This window comes from Hyperoodon ampullatus, assembly GCF_949752795.1.
Source record: "Hyperoodon ampullatus genome assembly, chromosome: 5".
Classification (NCBI taxonomy): Eukaryota; Metazoa; Chordata; class Mammalia; order Artiodactyla; family Ziphiidae; genus Hyperoodon; species Hyperoodon ampullatus.
In genome coordinates, this window is record NC_136918.1 from 144,212,830 (window position 1) to 144,239,442 (window position 26,613).

At 59.3% G+C, this 26,613-nt stretch overlaps 1 protein-coding gene across 1 annotated transcript; it reads left to right on the forward strand.

Moving 5' to 3' along the window:
- On the forward strand, positions 1–26,208 carry PDXK (pyridoxal kinase; the record flags this gene model as incomplete). The annotated part of the gene is made up of 11 exons (XM_079705341.1): positions 1–87; positions 14,724–14,778; positions 18,147–18,251; positions 18,871–18,954; positions 19,391–19,437; positions 20,068–20,153; positions 21,348–21,393; positions 23,532–23,643; positions 24,567–24,703; positions 25,654–25,720; positions 25,970–26,208. 11 exons carry the CDS (start codon positions 1–3, stop codon positions 26,080–26,082), a joined length of 939 nt encoding a protein of 312 aa, XP_079561467.1. The 3' UTR covers positions 26,083–26,208.
- Positions 26,209–26,613: the final 405 nt, after the last annotated feature.

Below are 26,613 nucleotides of genomic sequence, written 5' to 3' on the forward strand. Positions count from 1 at the left end.
ATGGAGGAGGAGTGCCGGGTGCTCTCCATTCAGAGCCACGTCGTCCGCGGCTACGTGGGCAACCGGGCGGCCACGTTCCCCCTGCAGGTACGCTTACGTAACCCGGCGGTGTCCCCGCGCCCGGCCGTGCGGGCCCGCGAAGGGGTGGCCGCAGCCGGGCCGCGTGACCTTGGCCGGGCAGCCCCAAGGGTCTGGAGCGCGGGGTGCCCAACGCGGGCGGGGGAGGCAGGCGCTTTGCGGGGGCGGGGCTCGGGGCAGCACTTGGACCCTTGCGGGTGGGATGGGGCGGGGATGCGGGCCCTTGGTTAGAATGAAGCCCCCGGCGCGAGCGGTGCGCACCCACCGGCCCGACCCTGGGGACGAGAAAATGCGGCGTCGCGGCCGGAGACCCTGCGAAGGAGGGCGCTGGGTAGGCAGGTGTAGGCGCTGCTCACCTGGTGGGCTCCCCATTCCGTCCCCGCCCCCTGTGGGTCAGGATGCTGGCAGGGAGGAGGAGGAGGAACCCCGCAGTGAGGCCCCGGGCGGCAAGGGTGGGCTTCATCCTGCGAGTGGCCGTTCCGGGGAGGTGGTCCCGGGCAGGGGATGGGGCGGAGAAGGCCTGCCTGTCGGTGTTGGCTCTGGAGAAGAAGAGCCCAGCGGCCAGTTCGAGCCCGTGCAGGGTCTGGCTTTAGAAGCCGCTTGTTACATGTGTCAGCCTTTCCTTACTGGGGTGCCCGCGGGCTTCCTCCCGCCTCCCCCGCCTGTCCTCGGTCAGGGGCTCACCGTCTCTGGCTCATCAGCTGGCACCTGCTGCTTCCTGTCGCAGCCCCGAGGTTACGGTTGGGCGGCCCTTGGAGGGGCAGGGGGAGGCCTGGGTGCAGTGGGGTGTCATGCTGGGGTGTCAGCATTGGGGCCCCTGGCACTTCCTTGCCCTCTGGGCTCAGGAGGAGGCTGGGCGTCCGGGCAAGGTGGTGGCTCTCTTGGACCACTCACCTTTGGTCCATTGTCCCTGGGCCCCATCCCTGAGTAAGGAGCCGGTGTCGGGCCCCTGCTGTGTGTTCCAGGTCCCTGTTCTGGGCCCTCAAGGACGTGAAGGGCCACCCACTCACAATGGCCTGTGGGCTGCCGGCTGGCTGGAGGGACCCTGGGGAGGGTTGGAACCACCCCAGTAGAGACTGAGGGCCGACCTGAGGCTAGCAGGCCGGTCGCCCGAGGAGGAAGCAGTGGAATGAAGACTGAAGGTGGAAAGGTACAGGGGTTCAAGTCCAAGGGACCTGCCCAGCCGCCACTGATTTGTGAGCACCTGTGGAGATCATGTGAGGTCCTTGGCCGCCCCGTCCTGACCAGTGGGGCTGCAGACCGCGGGGGCAGTCAGGGTGCGCGCTTGCACCTGTCCGGAGGCCCCAGCGCTTCTTGGTCACTGATTGCTTGGGCAGGACCAGTGCGGTGGGACGATGCTGGGGGGAAAGTGCAGGATCCCTGAAGCAGGGGCAGATGGGAAGGTGAAACCAGGCAGTTCCCTGGCAGATACCGGTGGCAGCGCCCCCCACTGAGAGGGAGCCTGGAGAGCCGCCCTTCCCGGAGGTGTGCACAGGTGCGCTGGCGTCACTGAGCCTCTGCCGCTCCCTCCTCCCCGCCTGCCTGCGGTCACTCGTTCTTTCTTTTTCCCCGGGGCAAACTCTTCCTCTGCTCACCTTGTTCCTGAATTTCCCAGCACTTAGCCTCAACTTCCACACCAAAATGTCCTTTTCCGGTTACTTGACGGGGTGCTCCCCCGGACCACCCACTTGGGGAAGTGCCTCTTAAGGACTGAACCCCGGTTCTTACCTGGGGTCTCCCCGGCGCCCAGCATCCAGCATCTTTGCCTGTGGGCCTGAGGGACATAGGTCGGGGGTTGTCATCCCTGGGGTGGGGGTGACACCTCTGCCTCTGATTTAATCCATCCCTGGACTTCCTTCTACTTAAAGAAAAACACACACCATGAGGCTTGTGAGTTTAAGGTCGTGTCCCCCCACACACACACTTACTGAGGACCGTAGCCCGGGAGACAGCCTCAGGGCACCGCTCTGAAGAGGTTGGGGAGAAACCAGTTTATATGTGATGTTTTTTTAGCTGGGAAATACATGCAGTCAAGCATACATTTTGGTAGAAGGTTACTGCTAATGAGGAAGAACAGATATCTTAAGTTAATGATTTTAGTGCTTTTCTAAGTATAGGTAGATGCAGGAATTTGGCATCATTGAAATTCTTTCTGAGATAGGCATCTAACTATCTTAGGGCCTGTTTACCTAAAGCACAGAGTGCCTCCCAGGTTTTTTTTTATCCTGAATTCTTCAGGTGGGTGACTGAAGTGGGTTAGACTTAGGCTTGTAGCAGTTGAACCAGAAGTGAGCCAGGCTCTTTGTTTTTCTTTGTTCACACTCCCCTGGAGGCTTATGAGGCCCAGGAAGAGGGGCAGTTCTTTAGCCCGTGACCTTGAAGAAGCTACCTTCCGCCTTGAGCCCTCTGGTGCTCAGTTGCCTCATCTGTAGAATGGACACGTCGCCTGCCTCACGTCATTTTTGGGCCAGGGAACACGGGGAGGGTGAACATCTCTGGGAGATGCCTGGGAGGTGCTGGCTGCTGAATGAGGTGGCCCCAGCGCCCGAGGGTGCTTTTCGTACCCCTCACTGTGCAGAAAGACCGGACAGGAAGGTGGTAGGGCTGTTGGCAGCAAGCGTGCCTGGGACATCTCGAGGAGGCCAGGACCCCCCTCAGGACTGGATGTGGTTTAGGGTTCCTTAAGCATGTCCTTTGCCCTCATTACCTCCTCCTCCTAATTACAGAAATAAGATGTAGTCTTGGAGGACGGAAAGAGCTGAGGAGAGGGAGAAAGGCAGAGAGGGTGGCCCTCAAAACATGCTCCAGTGGACTTCCAGCCTCTAGATTTGTGAGACAGTAAACTTTATTTTGCGGCTTGAGCACTAACACGGTCCCTGTTTGAGGTCCAGCTTGGGGCACACAGTTCAGCCCATAAAAAGAACAATTTCCAGAGATTCCTTAGCTTGCTAACCACTTAGCGCTTCCTTGTCTGGAGTCCGGATTTCTCATGGGTCTTCCTCTTGCTTGGGCCCAGGCTGCGGAGCTCTTGTAAGTACTGCAGGATGCTCCATGGGGTCCCATGCAGGCATTTTGCTCCCCTCCCCATGTGTGAGCACTGCTGGATCAGGGACAGGCAGGGAGATGGGTGGCTCTGGCCCCGCAGACCCGGCTTGCACCCAGCAGCCTTAGCCCAGGATGGGCTGGGGGTGGGGGGTGGAGCCTGGAAGTGGCCTCTCCCTGCACGATTCCAGCCAGCCATCCCTTAACTCCCAGAGCTGTGCTGAGTGGGGAATATATTCTGAATACAGCTGGAGACTCCAAAGGCGTGGTTATCCACAGAGCTGAGTGTGGGACGAGAACTTGGAAATGGCAGGAGAAGGTGGGGTCTGGCTGGGCCCCACAGACGTGGGGACATGGGAAGATGCACTTGGGGGGGGGGGTGGAGAGGCCGCCTGGGGGCTACCGTGTGCCCCTGGTGTTGGAGATCCGACTCGGGGACCGTCAATGCCTCCTGAGACTTTCTGAGCCTCATCTGCACAGCGAGAACAGTCCTCTTGGCAATCAGATGGTGCCAGGCTCCCAGGACACTGCCCGGGTGTAGCTCTGCCGCGGTGGGGCGCAGCGGGGGCCGAACCAGGGGGACCCCCACTCCCCACTCCCAGGTGGACGTGGCCCAGAGTTGTCCTGGCTAGATGCCTGCGAGCCTGGGCTTCAGGGTTCTGGTTCCAGAACTGCTTTTTGCCGGGTCCCCACAGCGCACTGGTGGGCAGCCCGCGAGCAGCTGCCTTCCCTGGGCCGGGGAAAACATTATACAGAAGAGAAAGGACCAGAACCTTGACCCTGGTTGTGGATCTGTTTCTGGCCTCGAGTCCAGAGTCCACCTTAGGGGCCTAGGGGAGCATGGCGCTGTGACCAGCGACACAGCAGGTAGAGCCGTGGGCAAGATGATCCGCGTTTGCAGTGAGCAAGGAAAGCGAGAGCGGGCTCGTGGTCTTCGCGCCCCCGTCCCTGGAGAGGGCGCTGCTGAGTCAAGGGTGTCAGCCCATGTGATGCATCTGGGGCGCCCTCCCTGCGCAGGGCCAGGGACCTCCCGCTGCTGAGGCCTTGGTTCTGGGGAAAGGAAAGGGAAGGAGTGATGGGCCCAGTGAGGCCTCCTGCTGCCCCAGACGCTGGGGGGCTTGTTTCCTCCTGGAGGTAGAATGGTTCTTCGGAGCCCCCTCGCGTTTGTGTGTGTGTGTGTGTTGTGTGTGTTGTGTGTGTGTGTGTGCTCCCTTGTTTTTGCAGCCGCACAGACCCTCTTCTGCCCTGTTGCTTCCCATTTTGGTGGAAATCCAGCAGGTACACGAAGCTTAGGCTTATGCATGCGTTTCCGGGGCGGCCGCAACAAAGTGCCACAGACTGGGGGCTTAAAACCACAGATTTATTCTCCCGCAGCTCTAGGGACCAGAAGTCTGAAATCAAGATGTTGGCGGGACTGCATCCCCTGCAGAGGCTGGAGGGGAGGGTCCTTCCTGCTTCCTGCAGCTTCTGGGGGCTCCGGGCACTCCTTGGCTTGTGGCAGCATCACTCCAATCCCTGCCTCCTGTCACATGTCCCCCTCCTGTGTGTCTCTTATAAGGACCTCTGTCATTGGGTGTATCTGGGTCCACCCAGATAATCCAGGGTGATCTTATCTCGAGATGTTTAACTTGATTATGTCTTAAAGGACCGTATTTCCAATTGGTACGTGCGTGAGTCCCCAACCAACATGTATTTTAAGGGCCACAGTTCAATCCACTGTAGGTTAGAAGCAGCCTGTTCGGAGAACTTTAAAAGTGGCACAAATTGGAGGTTTAATTGAAGGCCCAGAAGTTGACACAACATCCAAAAGCTGTCCTTTTTGGGAAGGGTGGCACCGGCGGGCGTCAGGCTGCCTGTTCAGCTGCGGCTCCTGTGTCTCCCTCCCAGCCTGGCGGCCAGGTGCTCTTCCTGCCAGCAGCCGCTCTGCTGGGCGGACAAGCCCGTCTGAAGGTGTCCAGCCGGCTAGGTAGCTGGCTTCGGGCCGGCTCTGTGGTGCGCCCCTCCTTCTGAGGCTGTGTCTGGAGTTTGGCGCTGCTGCTTTAGGCATGTGTGACCTCTGTGGTAGGGGTCACCAGGCTGGGGGCAGGGACATTAAATTATGGAATTCTGTGGCCTTGAGATTCTGACTTGGGACCTTAACTCAGAACCCATTTAAACACCACATCGCCAAGATGGGAAGGCAAGACCACAGGTGGCCCCGGAAGATGGTTTAGGGGGACATCTCAGTTTGGGGCCTGCAGAAATCCACTTCATTCTCTGAGTTTCCTGGCCCGTCGGTACAGAAGCAGAACTGAGACATCTAAGAGGGCTGGGTGGAGACTCTGTTTCTTTGTACAGGGACCCCAAAGCCAGGCCTGATTGCCAGGCTCAGAAACCCCGCAGGAAGAGGCAGGCTGGTGGCAGAGGGTGTGCTGAGAGGCCCCTGGCCTGGAAACCTGGATACAGGCCCTTCCCTTTGCCTAGTGACATGGCCACAGGAGCTGAGCAGAGGTGGACGGTCCTGGGGTGTTAGAAGCACATGTGCACGTGTGGACGACTCACCCAGCGTCTCCTAGAGGCTTGTGATTGGGTCCCAAGGAGGCGCTTCAGACCGTAAGGAGTTTATTTCCAGCCTCTCACACTGAAGAACCCTCTGAGCCACAAGGTGGTCTTCTTCAGGAGGTGTCTTGATTCGTGGTCAAAATACCTGGTCCTTTGGAAAATCTTTACATTTTTTCCTTAGAATTCCTGGGATAAAAATGACCTTTGCAGCAGACCTGCATTTGGAAGATACTGGAAGAATGTCACCTGCCCTTTAAAAGACATAGTTTTTGCCTTCGCATTTTTCACGGTGACACATGCATTGGCAAACAGTGCAAGGGAGCCGACACCCAAAAGCACACCTCCCTCTGGCCCTGCTCAGGCCACCCAGCACTTTCTGGGGGGGACGCACTGGGGCTGGAACCCTGTGACCGCCCTCTGGGACGTTCTGTGCTCTGCAGGCCACGTGGATCTGCTTGCTTCCCTCTGGCCTCCGGAAGTCCCCCATCGCATCCACCGTTTGTCCCAATCCTGGAACTTGGGTGTTGCTTCATTATTTCTCCGACCTTTTATTTTCCCAAGAAGGTCCAGAATTGCTTAATATCTTGATTTTCTAACTCTCTTAGTTTGGGACTGAGATTTCTATTATTCTTCTCTGCCTGTCATGCAGAAAAGCAAGAACTTAATTGTCTGTGGTGTGTGTGGGTGTGTGCATGTGCGTGAGCATATACGTGTGCATGCTCAGGTGTGGGTGTTTACGTGTGGACACCTGTGCAGTGGTGTTGTGCGGCATTGCTGTACTCTTTGTGGCACCCTGCCTTGTGCTGCAGTGACCGCCCCTCACAGGGACCTCTCTGGAAGGGGCGGGAGCATCTGCCAGCAGGTGGCTTCCGGGACTGCACACAGCAGGGACTGTTGGCTGTGGGGCTCAGGGGCTTGGATGTCCCCTGGTGCTCAGCCACTCGGAGCTTTTGAAATAAGATCACAGAGTGATCCGGAAGAGTGACGCCGAGGAGTAGAACAAATGGAGTTTCTCAAGAAGGGAAGGAGGTGTCCGGCCACGGGCCTTGGGCTAGAATCGCACGGTCAGCCGCGGAGGGGCAGCTTCTCCCTCCCCTGCTGACCCAGAGCTGCTTTCCTGTCCCCCGTCTGATGCCAGTGCCGCTGGGAGCTTGGGGCGAAACCCCTTCTTTTATTTAGGGCTTTGCAGTGCAGCCCAGCTGAACATGACGGGCTAGTGTGCGGGGCCTGGGAGCCGGGGCTGTGATGCTGAGGGGAGAGTGCCCGTGGGCCGCAGGTGGCCTTGGGACTTCAGGCTGCTTCTGGGGACACAGGGCTGTTACCAGTAGGAGTTCCCATCGGAGACTAGAGGTTGGGGGTTGAGCTGAGTGGCAGGGCTGACCAGGGATGGGTGGAGTGAGGGACGCCAGGCACCCAGGCCCATCACAGGCGTGGGGCTTTCTTGTGTCCCGTCTTTCCTAAAGCTGATTTCCTAGGAGAGTGACTAAAGGTCTTGCAAAACAAGCCACAGTGAGGGTTTCTGAAGATGGTGAAGTGACCCCTCTCGCGGCCCAGCGCTGACCCTGGAGGAGCCAGCGTGGTCTGAGCTTCCCCGCTCCTGCCGTCTGCGTGCTCTGCTGAGTTAACGACCGGGTCTCACTGTGTCTGCCTGGCTGTCAGCAGTGGGTTGATGACGCAGCAGCCAGGCGGGCAGCCAGGAGCACATACCCCACCCCAGGCCGCGGGATCAGAGCATGGCTCCCAGCCCCCCAGCACGTGTAGCTGCCCTCGGGGAGGGATGCTCTGCCCGCAGAGGTGGACAGGGGTCTGCGTGGGGCCAGAGGCGGGGGCCTGTGTGGACGGCGTCTTTGGCGTCCCTGCTCTTTGTGGCCAGACGCCTCCTGCGCATCTCGCCACCCTCCCACCACTGTCCCCAGGTGCGCCTGCGCGTCAGTTGTTGGGGTCTCCCCTGCCCCGGGGGAGGGGTGGGAAGCTGGAGCGTGCGGTTGCGGAGCAGCGCCTGACCACCTGACGCCGGGACCTCGCCCCAGTGCCTCGGTTTTGCCTGTGCATCTCGGTGGACCTCCTGGGTCTGAGACCGCGTCCCCGGCGTTAGCTGTGCTCACGTGGTCGCGTGCGGACTTGGCACGAGCCCAGTGGGCAGCAGGCCGGCTGGGTATGGTGCTTCTCGGCTGAGGCTCTAGTTCTTTCTGCTCTGGGAGCCTGAGGCCCGGCTTTGGCCCCCACCCGGCCTGCATCCCAAGGTCCACGGGCCACAGTTGGCGGGGACCTCAGACTCCTAAAATCCCCGCAAGTCCAGGTGCTCCAGCAGAGGCAGAGAAGGCAAGGTTTCCAGCAGGGGCTTGGGGCCAGGAGACCTTTTCCTACACTGAGGAGGGGAGCTCACAGAGGCCAGAGGCGACAGAGCTTTGGGGGCTTCAGAGGGCGGCGTGGAATTCACAGGCGGTGGGACGTGCATCCTGGGGTCTGGGCTTCACCCCACGGCAGCCCTCGAAGGTTGGGGGTCAGTGAGGTGCATCTGGGGCCCCGGGACCAGGGGAATATGGCGGCACAGAGGCTCCCGGGATGGGAGTGAGGACTTGAAACAGGCCCTCTTGGGCCGTCTCCACAGAGAATTCCAGGAGCATCTGCCCCTGGCTGGCGCCCGGCTGGGGACGGTGGAGGAGAGGGGCATACACCGGAGGGGGGGAAGCGGGGAGGGGAGAGGCCAGAGGGGTGTCTCTCCTTATCGCCTGAGGCCTCACTTCCTCTCCCCTCCCCCCCCCTCCGCGCTGAGCTAGTCAGTCCTTCCTCTCTTTTCTTAAAATGAGTCTTGTTGCTGGTAAATGGTGAAAATGGCAGGGGTGGGGCAGGGCCAGTTTCCCTGGTGTGAGTAATTCCACTGGCTGACCACCAGCTGCCAGGCTGAGTGGGAAGACAGGCTTGTTGGTTCCAGAGCCTAGGATGCGGCCGCAGCAGCGCGTGAGCCTTGCCGTGAAATGCGGTAACTAGTGGAGGAGCGTGTGCTGGGATAGTTACCCAACCTGCTGATGTACATATAATTGACATCAGCGTCAGCATTATGGCTGCACAGTTGCATCGCTCCTCAAGGGGCCTCTGAGTTCAGGGCCAGCACAGTGTCTTCCCGTTCAGAGCACGCTGACCTCCTCTCCCCCACAACCAGAGAACTCTGCTTTGCTTTTTTTTAATTGAAGCATAGTTGATTTACGATACTGTGTTTGTTTCAGGTGTACAGCACAGTGACTCGGTTATACATATATATTCTTTCGGATTATTTTCCATTATAGTCTATTACAAGATACTGGATACAATTACCTGTGTTATACAGTAAATCCTTGTGGTTTATCTGTTTTATATGTAGTGACGTGTTCCCATATTCCTAATTTATCCCTTCCCTGCCTTCCTTTCCCCTTCTCTAACCATACATTTGTTTCCTGTGTCCGTGAGTCTATTTCTGGTTTTGTATTATTTTTTAGTATCCACATATATGTGATATTGTCTAATATTTGTCTTTCTCTGTCTGACTTCACTTAGTATGATAATCTCTAGAGCCATCCCCATTGCTGCAAATGGCAGCATTTCATTCTTTTTTATGTCTGAGTAATATTCCTGTGTGTGTGTGTGTGTGTATAAATAAGCTCTAAGAGAACAAAAAACTTAACTTTGTTCAACTCTATTTCACAAGACCTAGAAAAGTGCCCAGAACTGGGTAGGCTCCTAATAAATCTGAGTTAAGTAAAAGAATGAATGAGTGAATGAATATATATACACACATCACATCTTCTTAAACCAGTCGTCTCCTGATGGACACTTAGGTTGCTTCTGTTGATGAAAAATTAATCCGTCAATCTAAGAAAGAAATGGAAAATTTTATTCAAGCCAAATTTGAGGATTATAACCCAGGAAGAGCATCTCAGAAAGCTCTGAGGACTGTTAGGGCTGTTAGAAGTCAAGGTACAGTTACATAAATTTTTGGAGACAGCTGGGCATCAAATGTCATATTATTGACAGTTCACATAACCCATGTGACCCCTTACAAGATCAAGAAGGAATGTTATCTTTAAGGAATTGTCTGGTAGATGCTGGGAGAATGTTGCTCTTTATGGTTGAGCAGGTATTTCTGCCGACGGGGAGGTTTGTAGATGCAGGTATATGATGCAAAGTGGGGGGAGAGAGGAAGCCAAAGGGCAGAGAACATTTTTTTTATGTTTAAATTTTTCTTGTCTTGCCATAAAATATGAATTTTATTTCATACTTCCGTATCTTGGCTATTGTAAATAGTGCCGCTGTAAACATGGGGGTGCATGTATCTTTTTGGATTAGAGTTTTCGTCTTTTCTGGCTTTATACCCAGGACTGGAATTGCTGGATCATATGGCAACTCTATTTTTAGTTCTTTAAGGACCCTTCATACTGTTCTCCATAGATACTGCACCAATATACATTCCCACCAACAGTGTAGGAGGGTTCCCTTTTCTCCACACCCTCTCCAGCATTTGTTATTTGTAGACTTTTTTTTTTTTTTTTGCGGTACACGGGCCTCTCACTGTTGTGGCCTCTCCCGTTGTGGAGCACAGGCTCTGGACGCACAGGCTCGGCGGCCATGGCTCACAGGCCCAGCCACTCCGCGGCATGTGGGATCTTCCTGGACGGAGGCACGAACCCGCGTCCCCTGCATCGGCAGGCGGACTCTCAACCACTGCGCCACCAGGGAAGCCCATTTGTAGACTTTTTAATGATGGCCATTCTGACCCATATGAGGTGGTACCTCGTTGTACTTTTGATTTTCATTTCTCTAATAATTTGCGATGTTGAGCATGTTTTCCTGTGCTTGTTGGCCGTTTGTATGTTTTCTTTGGAGAAATGGCTATTTAGGTCTCCTGCTCCTTTTTTGTTTGGCTTGTTTGGTTTTTTGTTTTTTTTTTTTTTTTTTGCTATTGAGCTGTGTGAGCTGTTTGTGTGTTTTGGAAGTTAAGCCCTTGTTGGTCACATCGTTTGCAAATGTTTTTTCCCATTGCTGTAGGTTGTCTTTTTGGTTTGTTGATGGTTTCCGTTGCTGTGCAAAGGCATTTAAGTTTGATTACAGCCCATGTGTTTATTTTTGCTTCTATTTCTTTTGTCTTGGGAGAAGAGAATTCTGCTCCTAAAGGGTGAGTGTAAGTAGACTGGACTCTCCTGGAGCTTCCACCCACACTCGATGGGGTTGTGCAAGGGTGAGCCAGGGGTGAGCCGGGGGAAACAGAACTGGGAGTCTTGACAGCTGATGGATTTCCTTTGCTGTTGTCACTTCTCTTGCTTAATAACGGCTTGTTCCTGCATTCTTTTGTTCCCTTAAGATTGTTCATTGCTGAGAACTGTTCAGGGGCAAGCACTGTGACCAGGCTTAGGTCACAACATAGCTTAGACCTGAAGTGGCTTCTCTTGTGTCAAGAAAGCCATGCCTGGTCCTCTTCCTCCTGGGACCCCCCCACCCTGTCTGTCTACGGTTGGGACTTAAAGCTGAGGGGTGGGGGATGTGTAGGGCTGTGTAGGGCGGGTGCTGGGAGCAATGGAAAGACCACAGCTGCTTCTGGGGGCCCCCCTTCTGCAGGTGAAGAGCGGTGCTGGGGTAGAGTGACCAGCAGAGGCGGGACCCTCCCCGTCTCCCCGTCTCTTCCCCTCAGTGCTCAGTCGGGAGCCCCTGGCTGAGCAGGGATGTGATGTCCGGGGTCGCAGTCCCAGATCCCAGAGCTGAGCGCAAAAGGTGGGGGGGTGTTGAGCTGAAGACTAGGTTTTAACAACAGGCACCTCCATTTTCTGGGGTCCAGGGGCTCCCATGTTGGAGCCTGGCCCTGTGCCCTGTCTTCCTGCTGCGTCCCCCGGCCCTGCCCTCACACTAGCCTGTGATGCCAATTCATAAGCTGCTGGTAGGTGAAATGGAGATGCCAGCCCAGGGGCTTAGCGCTATCATTTAGAAGCAGAGAACAGTGGCTTCGAATGTGCCTGCTCTAAAGGATTAATTATCTATGCATCCAGCAGCAGTGGAGCAGGATATTTTGACAGGATTTTCAGGATGTGTGTCATTGTCGCTTCAAATCTTGTTTCTTTGAAGTCGATTAGAATTTAGGGGCCTGGAATACTGCGAGCTCTGTCTAGGAGGCCATGAAATCTGGCAAGTAAAGTTGCAAAGTGCCAATTTTAAGTTTCTAGTTTAAGAAGACTGTGGATTTTTGCTTTATTACTTGAAGTCCTCATAATACTGGCTTGAAATTTTTAGAAAGACGTTGACATACACGTCATAAGCGTGTAGCTCCACGTGTTCACAAAGGGAGCGTGCCTGGGTCACCACCGCCCCCGTGGAGAGCTGGGGTGTGGTCCTCGTCTGCACCCAGGGCCCCCCGAGTCACTACCCTCACCGCCCGGAGAGACGCTCTCCTGGTGGCCAGGGAGCTTTGCCTGTTTGCGATATTGAGGTGAGACCTGAAGGCTGGTTGGTGTTGTTCAGGTGAAGAGGTGGGGAGGGTTTGGGAAGTTACTGGTGCACAGGAAGGCATGCACAGCCAGGGCAGAGTGGCCGACAGTGGGGCCCCTGGGGCGGCCGCGGCCCGGGGTTTCCACGCTCTCTCCCCGACCTCCGTCTGTCCAGGAGGTTCTGCGGGTGGGGGCCCCACTCTCACCTGCGGCCCCTCCGCAGGCGCTGAGATTCTCGGTTACCTGGGCTGCGCGGTGTCTGTTTCCAGAGTTGGTGGAACTGCTCACCTGCTGTGTGTCCTCCCTTTCTCTGTCCTTGAGGATCAGTTATAACAGGGTCCCTCGTTCTCACTTTTGTGGTTTCCAGGAGGGAGAGGGCCCGAAGGTCAGGGGCCACGGATCGCTGGGAGTCCCCCGTGGGCGGCATCTCCGCCTGCGGCAGGGAGCCCAGTGGTTGAGCTCAGGGGCCGGCCCCACTTCCCACCCCACAGGGCACTGTCTCCTGCTTCCCCCGGTGGCTGCCGGCTTCCCGGGCTTGTGTGGCTCCTTTGGTGGGGTCTCTGGTGGCCCGTGTGGAAGTGAACTTCCCAGCTGGGACCCGGCTGGGGGCGGGGAGAGGACGGAGGGGACTGGGCACCAGGGCCGGGGTGTCGAGCGGGGCGCGCGTGAGACCGACGCGTGTGTCAGATGAGCGAATACTCATCAGGCCCTGCTCTGTGCCACGGGTCCCAAAGAACAGGGTCACAGCCTCCCTGGGGGGGGAGGGCAGGAGCGCCGTAGGGGTGGGAGGGGCGAGTCCAGGAGACGAGGAGGAGGGACCCTTCCGGGCAGGTGCCAGGGTGGCTCAGCGCCAGCCCCTGGGGCACCGTGTGCGAGGCGGGGAGGGGGCCGGCGGGGGTGGGAAGTGGTGGGTCGCCTGGAAGGTTCCGAGAGGCCGCGCTGGTGGCCCGGGGTCGCGGGCAGGGCCGGGAGCAGACGCACCAGGAGGCAGAGGTGCCCGGGCCGCCGCCTGGTGGATGAGGTGGTCTTCAGCTCAGCCCCCTCCCCAGAACCCCTGGGTGGGAAGACCCTCCCCCAGCGGTGGCGCCCACGGGTGGCGGCTCCAGAGGCAGGCTGGCCCTGAGCTTGTTTGGACTGAGTGTGGGAGGGCGGCCGTGGTCAGAGTCCACGCATGAGCCCCTTGCCTCCCGGGGGTGGGGGGACACGAACGAAGGCCTGAGTTGGTCACCTGTGCTCTGACCCTCGGGGGTGGCCGCCTGGTGCCGCAGGACGCGGCCGGGCCCCGGGCGCCCCTCACGCTGGGTGGACTCCTGTGTGTCTGGCCTCGCCCGGGTGGGTGGTGCCTCCCGGCTGTACCCTGAGCACAGGGCCCTGCACAGGGGTCTTGGTGCCGTGCTGGCTGCGTTCCTTGGGCAGCTGGGGTGGCCGGCCGTGTGGAGCGATGCAGTGGATGCTCTGAGAGACAGGGAGGGGACCACACCGCGGGGCCCTTGTCCCGGGTCTGCCCACGGCGATGGCGGTGAGGCCAGCCTGGAAGAGGCCGATGGGGCCTGGCGGGGGTCCTGGGCCCTGATGCCCACCACCTCTGAGGGCCGAGGGGCCCCACAGGGAATGTGACTTCTTCCCCCCGAGGGATCTGCGGTGTCCTGTACCTCAGTTCACCCGAAGGAACCGAGACCGATTCAATGCAGAAAAATAGGAAAGTAGAGATACGCACAAGGAAAAACCACTATGGCACTTCCCGTGTCACGAGCGCGCGCTGTCAGACTTGTGGAGACGTCCGGCCGTTTTAGACACAGCCTCTTGTCCCCTTCTCTAAGAAGGGGGGCTTCTACTTCGTAAACCTGACTGCAGCTCCGTGCTGGCTTTCCCTTTTCTCCAGTCACCTGCTCTGCCTGCTGGAAGTGAACTTTCTAGACCTCGTGGTCGGGCTCTCCCGGCACCAGAGCGCCACCCCTCCCCTCCCTTAACCGCTCCGCCCCCGGCGCCTCTGGAGAGGCTGGTGGCCCAGGTGAGGGGCCGAGCCCCGGCGGCCAGGTGACCTGAGCCGGGACCGCGTGAGGCTGGCCCTGTGGGGTGGGGCCCCTCCCTTGTCCGGGAGCGGGTCTGTGGCCGCGATCGTTCAGGACCTTTGGCTCCGGGCTGGGTGCCTTCTTTCTCCCCAGCTGGCACGTGACGATGCAGGGGCTATAAGCCAGGCTCCCAGGGAGGGACTGGGAGCCCTTGGCCTTGCCCTCCCGCATTGGGCCGGGGGCCGGAACACAGACGGCCTCACTGCCCTCTTTGTGTCCCAACAGATGGATGCCTTGCTGGTCTCTGTGAGCACTTCCATTTGGTGGCATTTCCAGAAGGGATGTGCTGGGTTCCAGCGGGCAGGCAGTGGCCTCTGAGCCCCGGCCCTTCAGGGGTGGCTGCTCCCCGATATGTTTCCCGTCACCTCCACGCACATCACCGGAAGTGTGGGTGCTGAGACTGACCTGGGGAGACCCCCCCAACCCCGTCCTCCACGTCGGGGATGCTCCAGCCAGCCCCAGGCTGTGGCAGGCACCTGCCGTGGGTGCGTGGAAGCCCACCAGCTCTCTTACACCCGCTCCATCTCTGTCTGTCTTGCAGGTTTTGGGGTTTGAGGTCGACGCAGTGAACTCTGTGCAGTTTTCAAACCACACAGGTAAGGCGTCAGCCTCAGCGGTCCTCGCAGAGCTGAGTGTGGGCTCAGGACGTGGTCCCTCACCTTACAGATGGGAAATGGAGCCGGGGGTGTGGTCCTGGCCGAGGCTGCGCAGCATGTGCCCACGGGGGTCGGGGGGCCTGGGTTTGCCGGCTGCGTGTTTAAATCAGCGTGGCTGCTTTGGAGCTGGATGACCTGGCGGGTGACGTGACCTCTCGGCCTCCCGCTTTCCTCCGTGAACCAAGGATGGTGATCCTCGTGCCTGCTCTGGGCCCCCCCGCCGCCGGGTGACACCGTGGACTGGGAGGGGAGCAGATCCCAACTGTCTCGTAAAAGCCGGAGCCTCGGGGAGCTCGTGTGTGTGTCTCTTCGTGCACGGGGACCCCAAGGATTTCTGTGCACAGAAAGCTGTGTGATTTCTGCCTCGGGTTCGTGAGGGTCACAGCCCTTGGAAAGCCCCCACGGTGTCAGGCAAGGGCCCTGGGCTCCCCACCCCCATGGCCTCAGAGGTGCCCTGACCTGGGATCCCTGAGCTAGTGCTGGCAGGGGGACAAAGCCTGTCAGTTCTTGGAAGCATTCCCACATCCCTTCTTTGAAATTACTCTGAACCCTGACGGAATCTCAGAGCACAGAAGGTCCCAGAAACTGCTGGCAGAGTGCCGACCAGATACGCAGAAGGGTGCTTCCCCTTCTCCCGATTCTTCCGGGTGGGGTTCTTGGAAGGGAGGGGGTGTTACAGGTCATCAGTTGAGGAGGAACAGCACTGGATTCGGATGAAAAGGCTACAGTTCCCGCTAAAAGTCCTTTCCTGCTTTTGCGTTCAGAGTGCTGGGCACAGTGACATTTGGACATGTCCCCAGAAGTTGTCAGCCCAGTGAACCCGCTCAGAGCTTACAGGTTTTACTGGCTGTTTTAACTACCCTCTTTTTTTTTTTTTTTTTTTTTTTTAAGTAAAAGAGCCAAGTTGGCTTAGACATTAGATGATGATGCCCCCACCACCGCCCCCCGCTCCAGGGCAGCGCTGGGCCCTGAAGCAGCAGCCGGTGTTCTGTGGTTGTTCCTTTAGCAAGAGTTTCCTGTTACCCAAGGTCCGAGCCCTTGGACGAGCGGCTGGAAGAAACTGGACGGGGCTGGAGGTTGGCGGGTGGGGCAGGGCAGCCTTCCAGGCACGTAGGGTTTGGGGTGTGACCTGCTGCCAGACCTGGTGGTGACCCCCTGGGGGAGCAGGAGCAGGTGCCCGCAGCAGACGTGCAGGGAGGATCTGGGTCCCTCAGGGTCACCGGCTCGGCCTCTGTGGACTTTGTTTTTTCATCTGTCAACTGTAAATTGGGCGGTTGGACAGAGGACCAGAGTGCCCCTGTGCTTCAGAAGGGTCTCCTGAGTTTGGAGAGGAGAGGCTGGGTTGCGGGGGGGGCGGTAAAAAGAGTGGACCAGACCCTTCTCATCATGTTAGGAAGCTGGCCCGCCGGGCGGGGCGTGACCCATGCTTGAGACCTGGCGGGGGCTGACTGCACATCACGGGCTGCACTGTGTCCCCTCAGTTCACGTGTCAGAGTCCTAACTCCCAGGACCTCAGATGTGATAAAGTCTTTAAAGAGGCAGTTAAAAGGTACACGGGGGGCTTCCCTGGTGGCGCAGTGGTTGAGAGTACACCTGCCGATGCAGGGGACACGGGTTCATGCCCCGGTCCGGGAGGATCCCACGTGCTGCGGAGCGGCTGGGCCCGTGAGCCATGGCCGCTGAGCCTGCACGTCCGGAGCCTGTGCTCCGCAACGGGAGAGGCCACAGCAGTGAGAGGCCCGCGTACCGCAAAAAAAAAAAAAAAAAAAAGGTACATGGGGGTCATTGGGGTGCCCCTGCTCCAGTCTGATCGGTGCCCATGGAGGAGATTAGGACACAGACACATGCCCAGAGGGGCAACCACGTGAGGACGCAGGAGAAGCCGGCCGTGGGGCTCTCAGAGCAACCAGCCCTGCGACACCATGATCCCGGACTCTGGCCTCCAGAACTGTGGGAGCCCCTGTGGTTCTTGGTCACAGCAGCCCTAGGACAAGAGAAGTACATGTGCAACGGAGTCAAACCGCACGGTGTTGGGAATTCCCTGGCCGTCCAGTGGTTAGGACTTGGCTCTTTCACCGCTGAGGGCCCCGTTTCAATCCCTGGTCAGGGAATTGAGATCCTGCAAGCCACGCAGCGCAGCCAAAAAAAAGAAAAGAAAAAGAAACCACCATGTCTGGAATGATGTCGGAAAAGCAAGGGGCAGGAAGGCCCGTTGTTCCTCCCACCTGGGCCGGTGGGGTTTTGTGGCAGCAGCACCTGCGGGGACACAGCCAGAGGCTGCCGGCTCTTAGCAGACACCTGAGCCTTGGGGGACAGCCCTGCGGGAGGTGGGTCACCTCGCCTTGGTGGACCCGCCTTGCCTCTGGCCCTCCCGACTGGTGAATGGGCATCCACCAGGCCACGCCGTCCTGGAGAACTGCCGACAGGTGTTGTCGGGTGTTGGCCCCTCTGCGGCAGGAGAGCCCTTGCCCCGCGGGCACAGAGGGCACCGCGGCCCCTTCTCCAGGCCCACAGCCCAGCCGGTGCGGGACCTGCAGGACAGCCCCCGAGACGGCAGGGAGGGACTGGGGCTGTGGCCGGGATCTGCTTCCCGTGGTCTGTACTCGACTTTGCTGTCATAGAAATCAGCCCTCCCGAGGCTTTTATTTATGTGCTTAGGAACCCATCCGTTTGAGTGGTCCCTCTTGGCATAAGGGCTACCAGGATGGACTTGCCATGGGCGGACTGCAAGGTGTCCCTGGTGGGGTGCGCCCGCCCCGAGGGACCTCGAGAGGGCCTCCTGCCTGCCCTGTGGGCGCTTCACCCGGGTGCCTTTCGGGCCAAGAACCCGGGCCGCAGCCTCTTTCTAGTTCACATTTGGCTCTTGGTCAGGATTTGGCCCGAGACTTGGATCAGTGGCAACTCATCTTGGATGGAGGTGGGGATGCGAGGAGCCCCTACCTGCCAGGGTGCGCAGATAACAGTCTTCAAGCAGCTCAGCCTGGATGGGGGACGTGCACAGGAGAGGCTGGCAAAGCCAGGGACCGTGACACGATGGGGACGCTCCCAGGTGCCCCGCAGAGGACAGGGAGAAGTTTCGCCACCCTGCGTCCTGTCTGTTGGTGCAATGCAGGCTGCACAGGCATCCTCAGGCGGCCTGCAGAGCTGGGCCCTCGCTGCACTGAGTGGGAGGGTGGACCCCGGACTCAGTAATAACAACCCCAGAACGTGTCGGAGCCAGATGTGCTTTTGGGGGGGACCTGCCGAGGGCCGTGTCGCCCGTGTGCCCCACGCGTCAGGGCCTGCGTGTTCTGCCCTCCCCCCACCAGGCTACTCGCACTGGAAGGGCCAAGTGCTGAACTCAGATGAGCTCCACGAGCTGTACGACGGGCTGAAGCTGAACGACGTGAACAAGTATGACTACGTGCTCACGGGTGAGGCCCAGGGGACGGGGTTCCGGAACCGGAGCCTGGCGCCCACCTGGGGTGGGCTGGGGAGGCCCAGACCACCCCTGAGCTGGGCTGCTCCCTGGTCCCTGCCTCCCTCGAGGAGGGATGGTCCTGCCATCGGGAACTCAGTGGGGCCCTAGTGACCGCCACGTCCAGGTAGCATGACCTTGGGGGTCCTGGCTGTGCCACGTCTCCATACTGGGGTTTCCATGCCCATGGCGGGGGACAGGTGGGGTGTTGGGAAGGGGTCTGGGACAAAAACACCCAGATAAGCAACACGCTGCCACCTGGTGTGTTGGTTTCATTTACAAACCCACATGGTTGCATTTATTTATATACGTGGTTAGAAGTGAACATGCTGATTCTGGAAAATGGAAAAGAGGAAGGAGACCATTCCTCGTACACCCACGGCTTCTTCCTTTCCTGTAAAAGTTAACGTTTCTTTTGGGAAATGCCCGGTGTCCCCTGGTGCCTACAGTTGTGGGGGGCACTTGTCTTGGCCCCGGCCGCAGGGTCTGGGCCCTGCCTGCCATTCTCTGGGCAGAGGGGCTTCATGGCGCTGTCGCCGTGGTTGGGTGACGAGAGCTCTCTGTCCCTCCCAAAGGTTACACGCGAGACAAGTCCTTCCTGGCCATGGTGGTGGACATCGTGCAGGAGCTGAAGCAGCAGAACTCCAGGCTCGTGTACGGTAGGTGCTGGGAGCCCCAGGAGCGGCGGCTCAGCCTCCTTCCTTCTGGGCGCCCCAACTTCACGTTCTGCTCCTCCCAGCACACGGGCTCTGTAGCAGCTGGGCCTCTGGGGACGAGAGCCTCACAGGCGCCCTCACAGTGAACCTGGCCTCTGTCTGGGGCGGGTGAGAGAGGCCGGTGACCACACAGGGCTGTGATCAGTGTCAGGGTGGGGTGTGTGACCACCCGGTCCCTGGGTGGGGTGAGGGACTCCCCAGGTGGGGCCCAGACAGCAAAACGCAAAATGCCAGGTAAGGAGGTAAATGATAAATGAGGACGGGAGGCCGTGCTTTTCCCGTTTTAGTTGCGCGTGTGAAACTCAGCGACAAGTCAGATGCGGGGCGCTCTTCTCAGCGCCGCCACGTTTGCTGATAAGATGCCCTTTGTCTCCCGCAGTGTGCGACCCCGTGATGGGAGACAAGTGGAACGGAGAAGGCTCCATGGTTAGTGCTTCCCCGCGCTGGGGTGCGGGCCATGGGGCTGTTGACAGCAGCACTCTGGAAGTGTCGGCCTGGGCGAGACACTGCTCTCGGTCCAGAGACACATCCTTGTCCCTTGTCGGGAAGGAGAGGCCAGGGCTGGCAGAAGAGGTTTCTGCGAAGGGCCCCAGAGGAGGTATTTCAGGGCCGTGCATCCCTGTTGCAGCTTGAGCAGCCACAGATGATTTGCAAAAGAACGAACATGGCTGTTTTCTAATCGAATTTCAGGTGTGGACACTGAGCTTTGAATTTCCTCTAATTTCCACGTGTCACAGAATACTGTTTTTCTTTTGACTGTCCCCCCAACCATTTAAAAACATAAAAGGCACTCTCAGCCCACCAGCCACACACCAACAGACTGTGGGCCTGGGTTCCTGATGCTGATGTGGGTTGAGCGGGCGGTGTCATCACATGGATACAGTGGAAAGCCACTAGTGGGGACCTGACCCGGATCGTCAGGGTGGATCGTCGGGGCCGGCTGCCCCAGCCCTGCCTCGGGACCCCTTGGAGCCTTGGGGTCCCCACAGCACGAGCCGCCCCGGCCTCCCTCCCTCACCCCTCATGCGTCAGCCCGTTCCTGTCTTTTCCCCACAGTATGTCCCCGAGGACCTCCTTCCGGTTTACAGAGAGAAGGTCGTGCCAGTTGCAGACATCATCACCCCCAACCAGTTTGAGGCTGAGTAAGTCATTTGAATCGGCCGGAGCAGTTAGACCCGCCCCCCATCCCCATGGGGAGAGTGACAGGGACCCTGCTGGAGAGTCCCAGTCTGCGGGCAGGGAGCTGCCAGCCCACCTGAGTGCCAGGGCGGGCACTGGTTGTCAGCAGCAGTGGGTGGTCATTTCCCCCTGACTCCCTGTGGTCATGCTGGTTCCCGAGCAGCAAGAGCCTCTGGGGACAGAAGGGGGCAGAGGCGCTGTGGCGAAGCCAGGGGTGCACGTGGCTGACACGGGCCACCGCCCCGGAGCTCTGAAACCCACGTCCCACATCTCTGCGTAAGGTTAAAAGGACCATGCCGGCTCCGCTGCCCAGCGCCATGTTTCCAAGGGCCTTTCTTCGATGCCCAGCCCCCCCGATGGACAGGAGAGCTGGGCACCCAGGGGGTTGAGGAGTGGCTCCTGGGGCCTTGGGGCGTGAGCGCTGCAGTGGGTGTGTCCCCATCACATTCGGCTCTGTTAGGCCAGCAGCGACCTCCCCTCTGGCCCCGGGGCTGCCCTATAAAGTAGGGATGGGGCCCCTGGACTCTTGGGGGGCCTGGGGTTCCCTAACCCGGGCCTATCGATGCTGGGGGATGGCGGCTCACCCGGAGGTCCCTGATGGTTGGTGGCTCAAGAACATAGTGCACTGAGATTTGCAGCTGTTTGCAAGGACGCTGGCTGCCCTCAGGGGCACCGTGTGCTGTGACGTGCACGGCCGTCCTTCCCCGTTGTTATGTGTAAACATTATAACCACAATCGGGAACTTCAACCCGCTCCCATGACGTGTGAGTCCCTTTTTATTGTTTAAATTTATTTTTATTTATTTTATTATTTATTTGGTTACGCTGGGTCTTAGTTGTGGCACGCAGGCTCCTTAGTTGTGGCATGCGAAGGCTTACTTGCGGCACCCGTGTGGGATATGGTTCCCTGACCAGGGATCGAACCCAGGCCCGCTGCATTGGGAGTGCGGAGTCTTACCCACTGTGCCACCAGGGAAGTCCCGTGAGTCCCCTTTCAAACTGACTCTTGACTGGTCCCCAGACATGGTGGCCGCCTGGTCCGCGATGGCGGGCAGGTGCCAGCCAGTTCCCTGTGGGGCAGGAGGGGTCACCAGTGCACCGTAGGTAGCCCTGGGGCTCTTACAGGCGATGGCTGAGCTGTGCTTGTCTGCCTTCCAGGTTGCTGAGCGGGAGAAAGATCCACAGCCAGGAAGAAGCCTTAGCGGTAAGGAGGCCTTCCCGTACCTGGCGTGGGACAGGCAGCCCTGCTCACGGTGGGAGGGGACAGCCACACGCCCTCCGGCATAGGAGACGGGCACCTGTGTGGCCAGCATTTGGCTTCCCATCAGCCAGCCACCCGAGGCCCGGGGAAACTTTGCAAATTCCATTTCGGCCCCTTGGTTGGTCACCTGCAGCTTAGTGCCTGCTGGGTCTGGGTTCGCCCGCTGCTCGTCCCAGCTGTCTCTGAATGAGCGTCTGGGGCCATCGCAAAGTGCCGCAGACGGGGTGGCTGGGCAGCAGAGGTTTGCTCTCATAGTTCAGAGGCCAGAAGTCCAGGATGGCCGGCTGGCCCGTGCTCTGTCAGAAGCCTGGAGGAAGAATCCTTTCCTGCCCCAGCCTCTGGAGGGAGCTGGCAGTCCTTGGTGTTCCGGGCTTGTGGGCATCACCCCAGGCTCCGTGTGTGTATGTGGGGTGTGTCTGCCTGCACCTGTCAGAGTGCATGTGGGGTGTGTGTGTGTGCGTGTGTGTGAGTGGGAGGATTTCTTGCACATAATGGACCCGTATCTTTGGGGGCTGGCTGGGCATTTCTGGAGTCCACAAGGCAGGATTCCAGACGGGAAGGGCGGGCTGGGCCTCTCAGGCAGGAGCTGACACCGCAGCCCTGGGCGAGATTTCTTCAAAGCTCTTTTCAACCTTCCCTGGTACTAGCCGAGGGTCCATAGGTCTCCTGCTGGGATTTAGCCTCAGGTGGGGTCTGCCACCCCTGCGCTGCATGCCCAGAGCACCAGGGGCTGCCAGGGCCTCACACCTTCCGCGTCTGGGCCTCTTCAGAGGCCAAGCTCACTTCACGGTCCAGGAAACACACACTTGGAGGAGCCAGGTCCCTGGGTCAGAGCTGGCGGCGGCCAGTCGCGGTCACCCCTGGGCCCGTGGGGCTGTGTGTCTGTTTCCCCAGTAGGCGGAGGGCTCACTGGGGCAGGAGAGCAGGCTGGGAGGACCCCCCTTCCCTGCTCGGAGGGCCGTGCTCAGAGCTGGCACAGCGGTTGGGGGGGCTCAGAGCCAGGTGACCCTGGGGCAGGAAAGAAGCAGGGCCGTGGGCACAGTGACCCCATCTCTAACACACCCGCCCAGCTTGGGAACCAGAGGAAACTCATGGTACCCAGTGCAGGGTGGGTGCTGGGCTGGTGGCACGCCTCATGTGTGGGAGGCGGTGTGCATGTGATGTGCGTGCGTGCGTGTGGTGGAGGGGGTGTGTATGCTTGCGCTTGGGGCATGTGCACGCGTTGTGTGTGTGCATGTGGCGTGTGGGAGTACACGTACGTGCATGTGTGTGCTGGGGGTATGTGCGTGCATGCAGTGTGTGCGCGTGTGTGGGGTCTTTGGGTGTGCGTGTGTGCACACGTGTGTGTGTGTGTGGCTGGGGACAGCCTGTGCTCACAGGGCGTGTTCACAGGCACTTCTCTGAGGCATTTGCACGAGGAAAACGGGACCACCTACAGCTGTTTAAAAAAAAAAAGCCACCCAAAGTGACGTCTGTTCCTCATTACCCTGTGACCCTCTGGCCGGTTACCTCCCCAGCCTGCAGGCCCCGGGCCGATGAGGGGAGGGTTAGTGGTGGCGTCGCCTCCTGCCTGATACGAGGCCCCCCACCTTCCACCCCTCCTGAGCCCCAGTTCACCTCAGTGAGCATTTTGCCCCGGCGTGCTGCTGGGGAGGGGGCGGTAGACGTTTGTTGAATGGATAAAGGAGTGCATAGTTTCCCGGGATGGACAGCGTGGAAGCGCTCATCGCTTGGTGGTTGCCGGGCACGGCTCCTGCCGCCCCGGAGCCCAGGCAGGAGAAGACGGTGGCCTGGCTGGTTGGCTCCTTCCTCCGGGGTTCGGGCACAGGTGGGGTGCAGGGTGGGACCGATAGACATGCACCCTTGGACTTGAGGCTGGAGGGAACTGGGACGCCTGTGACCTGGCAGAGCTGTCACTGCGGGGCAGGGGCGGGGCCCAGGGTGTGGCCCCTGTTAGCTGTCTCTGTCCCATCCAGGCAGACTCTGTAAGAAGCTGAGGGGCGTGGGAGACGGGGCACGGGCCGCCAGGGCCCCGTCTCGGGCAGCCACGGAGCGGCTGACGCGCCCCCCATGTCCGGCAGGTGATGGACGTGCTGCACTCGATGGGCCCCGACACGGTGGTCATCACCAGCTCGGACCTGCCGTCCCCGAGGGGCAGCGGCTACTTGATCGCGCTGGGGAGCCAGAGGACTCGTAAGTGCCCGCCCGGCGCCGGGCTGCCTCCCGCCTTCCTGCCGCGTCCCTCGAGGCTTCCGAGCTTTGGGTTCAGTGGAAAGAAAATCAAGCCTGACTCGGCAGGTGGCCAGTCTCCCCAACTCCCGACAGCTCCAAGAAAGATCCGACTGAAAACAGAGCCAGGAGACGTTTCTGTGAATCGGGGTGCGGGGAGTGTGGGGTGCTGACTGCTCCCCCCACGGTCACCACGCAGGTGTCTGACCGTGCTGGCAGCACACGGATGACATCCCCTCTTACGGGCTCGGGGGTCACGTGGACCAGCCCAGCCGGAGCCCGGCTCCCGGGGAACCAGGTGTCCCCAGGCCTGCCGCCCCCCATCCCCCCCACGTCAGAGCTGATGCCGACATCGCTGGGAGGACCGTTCACGCTCTGCTGTGTCAGTCATTTAATTATGCTGATGCCGCAGTGTAAAATGACACAGAAGGCTGGGGTCACACCAGCTTCCCCGGAGAGCCGTGCCAGGTGTAGCTGTCACCACCCCCTCTGTGTCTCTGCAAAAGGACACTTACACACCCAGATACACTCACAGATGCACGTGCATCCACACACACTCACGCCCACGCACGCACCCCGACCTCAGTGAGTGAGCACGGCCCCTCCGGCTCTACCCCCGCCTCCATGGCTCCCATCTCACAGCATCGCATGTTTCGGCCCCTCGTCTTCAGGCTGCGTGGTGTTCCCCAGGCTGCCCTGACCCTGTGGCCCTCTGGGGCTCCAGCCTCTCACTTTCTCACTTGGGACGGGCAGCCACTGGGGGGCTGGGGCATCCCTGCAGGCTGAGCTCCCTGACGCTGTGCAGGGTGGGGCAAGCCGGTTCCTGGGCCGCGGGGCCTCTGCCAGCTGAGGGTCTAGGGGCCCAGCTGCCGGACGCTTTCCCCCAGGGACCCCCGACGGCTCCGTGGTGACACAGCGCATCCGCATGGAGATGCGCAAGGTGGACGCAGTCTTCGTGGGCACCGGGGACCTCTTTGCCGCCATGCTGTTGGCGTGGACGCACAAGCACCCCAACAATCTCAAGGTCAGTGGGACGCAAATGGGAGAATGTGTTAAGAGCTGGAGTCCGTTGGGCCCAGGCCCAGGGCGGGTCCTGAGCCAGATGAAAAGGGAGGGCTTCGCTGAGGATGCCAGGGGAGCTGTAGCCTCAGCAACTCGGGGTCTAGAAGCATCACGCAGGAGGGAAATTCAGCAACAGCTCGTCCTAAAACGCAGCCGCTGCAGTCAGACTTGCTGGAGACCCCTCTCTTCCTGGGGATTGTCCCCCGTCCCCCCGCTTTGTGTGTGAATGTCCACAGTGCCCTCGTGTGCTCAGGCGCACCCGTGCCCTTTGACCTCCCTCTGGGCAGCCGTCCTTCCCCTGAGGGGCAGGCACCCCCCACCCCCGCCAGCAGTCAGTTCCATGTTGTGAAATGCACGGCTGGGATGGGGCCCTTCCCCTCACCAACGGCCTCAGGGGCGAGCGCTGAAATGCTGTGGTTTCCCCACCCCCCTTCCCTCGAGGGCGGAGGGTGAGCACGGACCTGCTTCACGGCCAGCTGGTGCCCAGAGGAGGCCTCGCTGGGTCGCCCTCAGCCTACCCCAGATTCAGTTCTGCCCCGGGTCCCAGTGTTGGGGAGGGAGTCCACTTGCCTCCCCAGCACCTGAGAAGCTCTGAGTTTTTAACTTTGAGAGGCCAGCAAGCAATGACTTTGGCCAGCTCTGGGGCAGGAGCTCTTTCCCGTGTAGATTCTTTATAACTGATTCCTTCCAGAAACGCTTATTAAGCACCTACTGCATGCCAGGCAGTATTGACAGAGTTGCCTGTGGTCCATTTAGTACATAGGCCTCTCTGCTCAGCTCTCCTGGGATCTTTGCAGCGACTGCTCCGTGATGGGAGGAACATGTGATTGTGGGTCCCCAGTGCCTTGTCAGTGGACAGTCCCATCCAGGTGGCCTGGGGGCGGGGGACTCAGTATCCTCTCCTCACTGCAGGTGGCCTGTGAGAAGACCGTGTCGGCCATGCACCATGTTCTGCAGCGGACCATCAAGTGTGCAAAAGGTACCACCTCACGGGCTGGCAGGGGTGCAGTGCTGCATTGTGAACAGGGCTGTGGCTCCCGCCATCTCCCTGGCGTTGGCCTTTAGGGCTGGGGCAGGGGGCAGCGTTGTGGAGCTCCCTGCTGAGATGGGAACTCAGGGGTGATCCAGAGCGTTGGGGGCTCCCACAAAGGCAAGGGAAGGACGAGACAGATGCGGGATAACTTCCGCTGGCTCTGTTCCCATCGTGAATGCTCTGCCCGTTCTGCAGCCAGGGCTGGGGAAGGACTGAAGCCCAGCCCGGCCCAGCTGGAGCTGAGGATGGTCCAGAGCAAGAAGGACATCGAGAACCCAGAGATCGTCGTCCAAGCCACGGTGCTGTGAGGGCCGCGCGAACCCGCCTCCTTAACGCCCAGCGTTAGGTGTCTCCGTTTCCATCCTTGTGAAAAATGTAATGTCTGCCTTAGAGCTGTGACTGAAACTTGATATTTTTTTCTTCTTTCATGAGTGTCCAGCATCCACTGATCTTCATTGTGAAAATGTGCTGGTCGTGCTTTTTAAAAATAACAAAGTGATCACAGAAATTTGTAATTCGGGACCCCGGCTCCCCTCCCACAAGGCTCCTGGAAAACCAGCTCCGTGGTTACGTCTCGAGGGCGTCCTCCCCAGGCTGGCTTGGGATACATGGTGTACCCCTGTCCCTTGTGCAAGGCCCAGGGAGACCCCTGTGTCTGCATCTCTGAGAGCGAGTCGGGGGTAGTATTCATGTCCAGAAAAATGATGCCAAATGTCTTTATTCTGGGTCCGACCTCACCTTCTGTGTTCCTGCTTCAGAACTTTTTGCCTCTTACTTTGCTGCAGGGTAGGCCCCTGGGGGTTTCAGACTCTCCCCTTCTGTTCACGGTGTGGACGGGC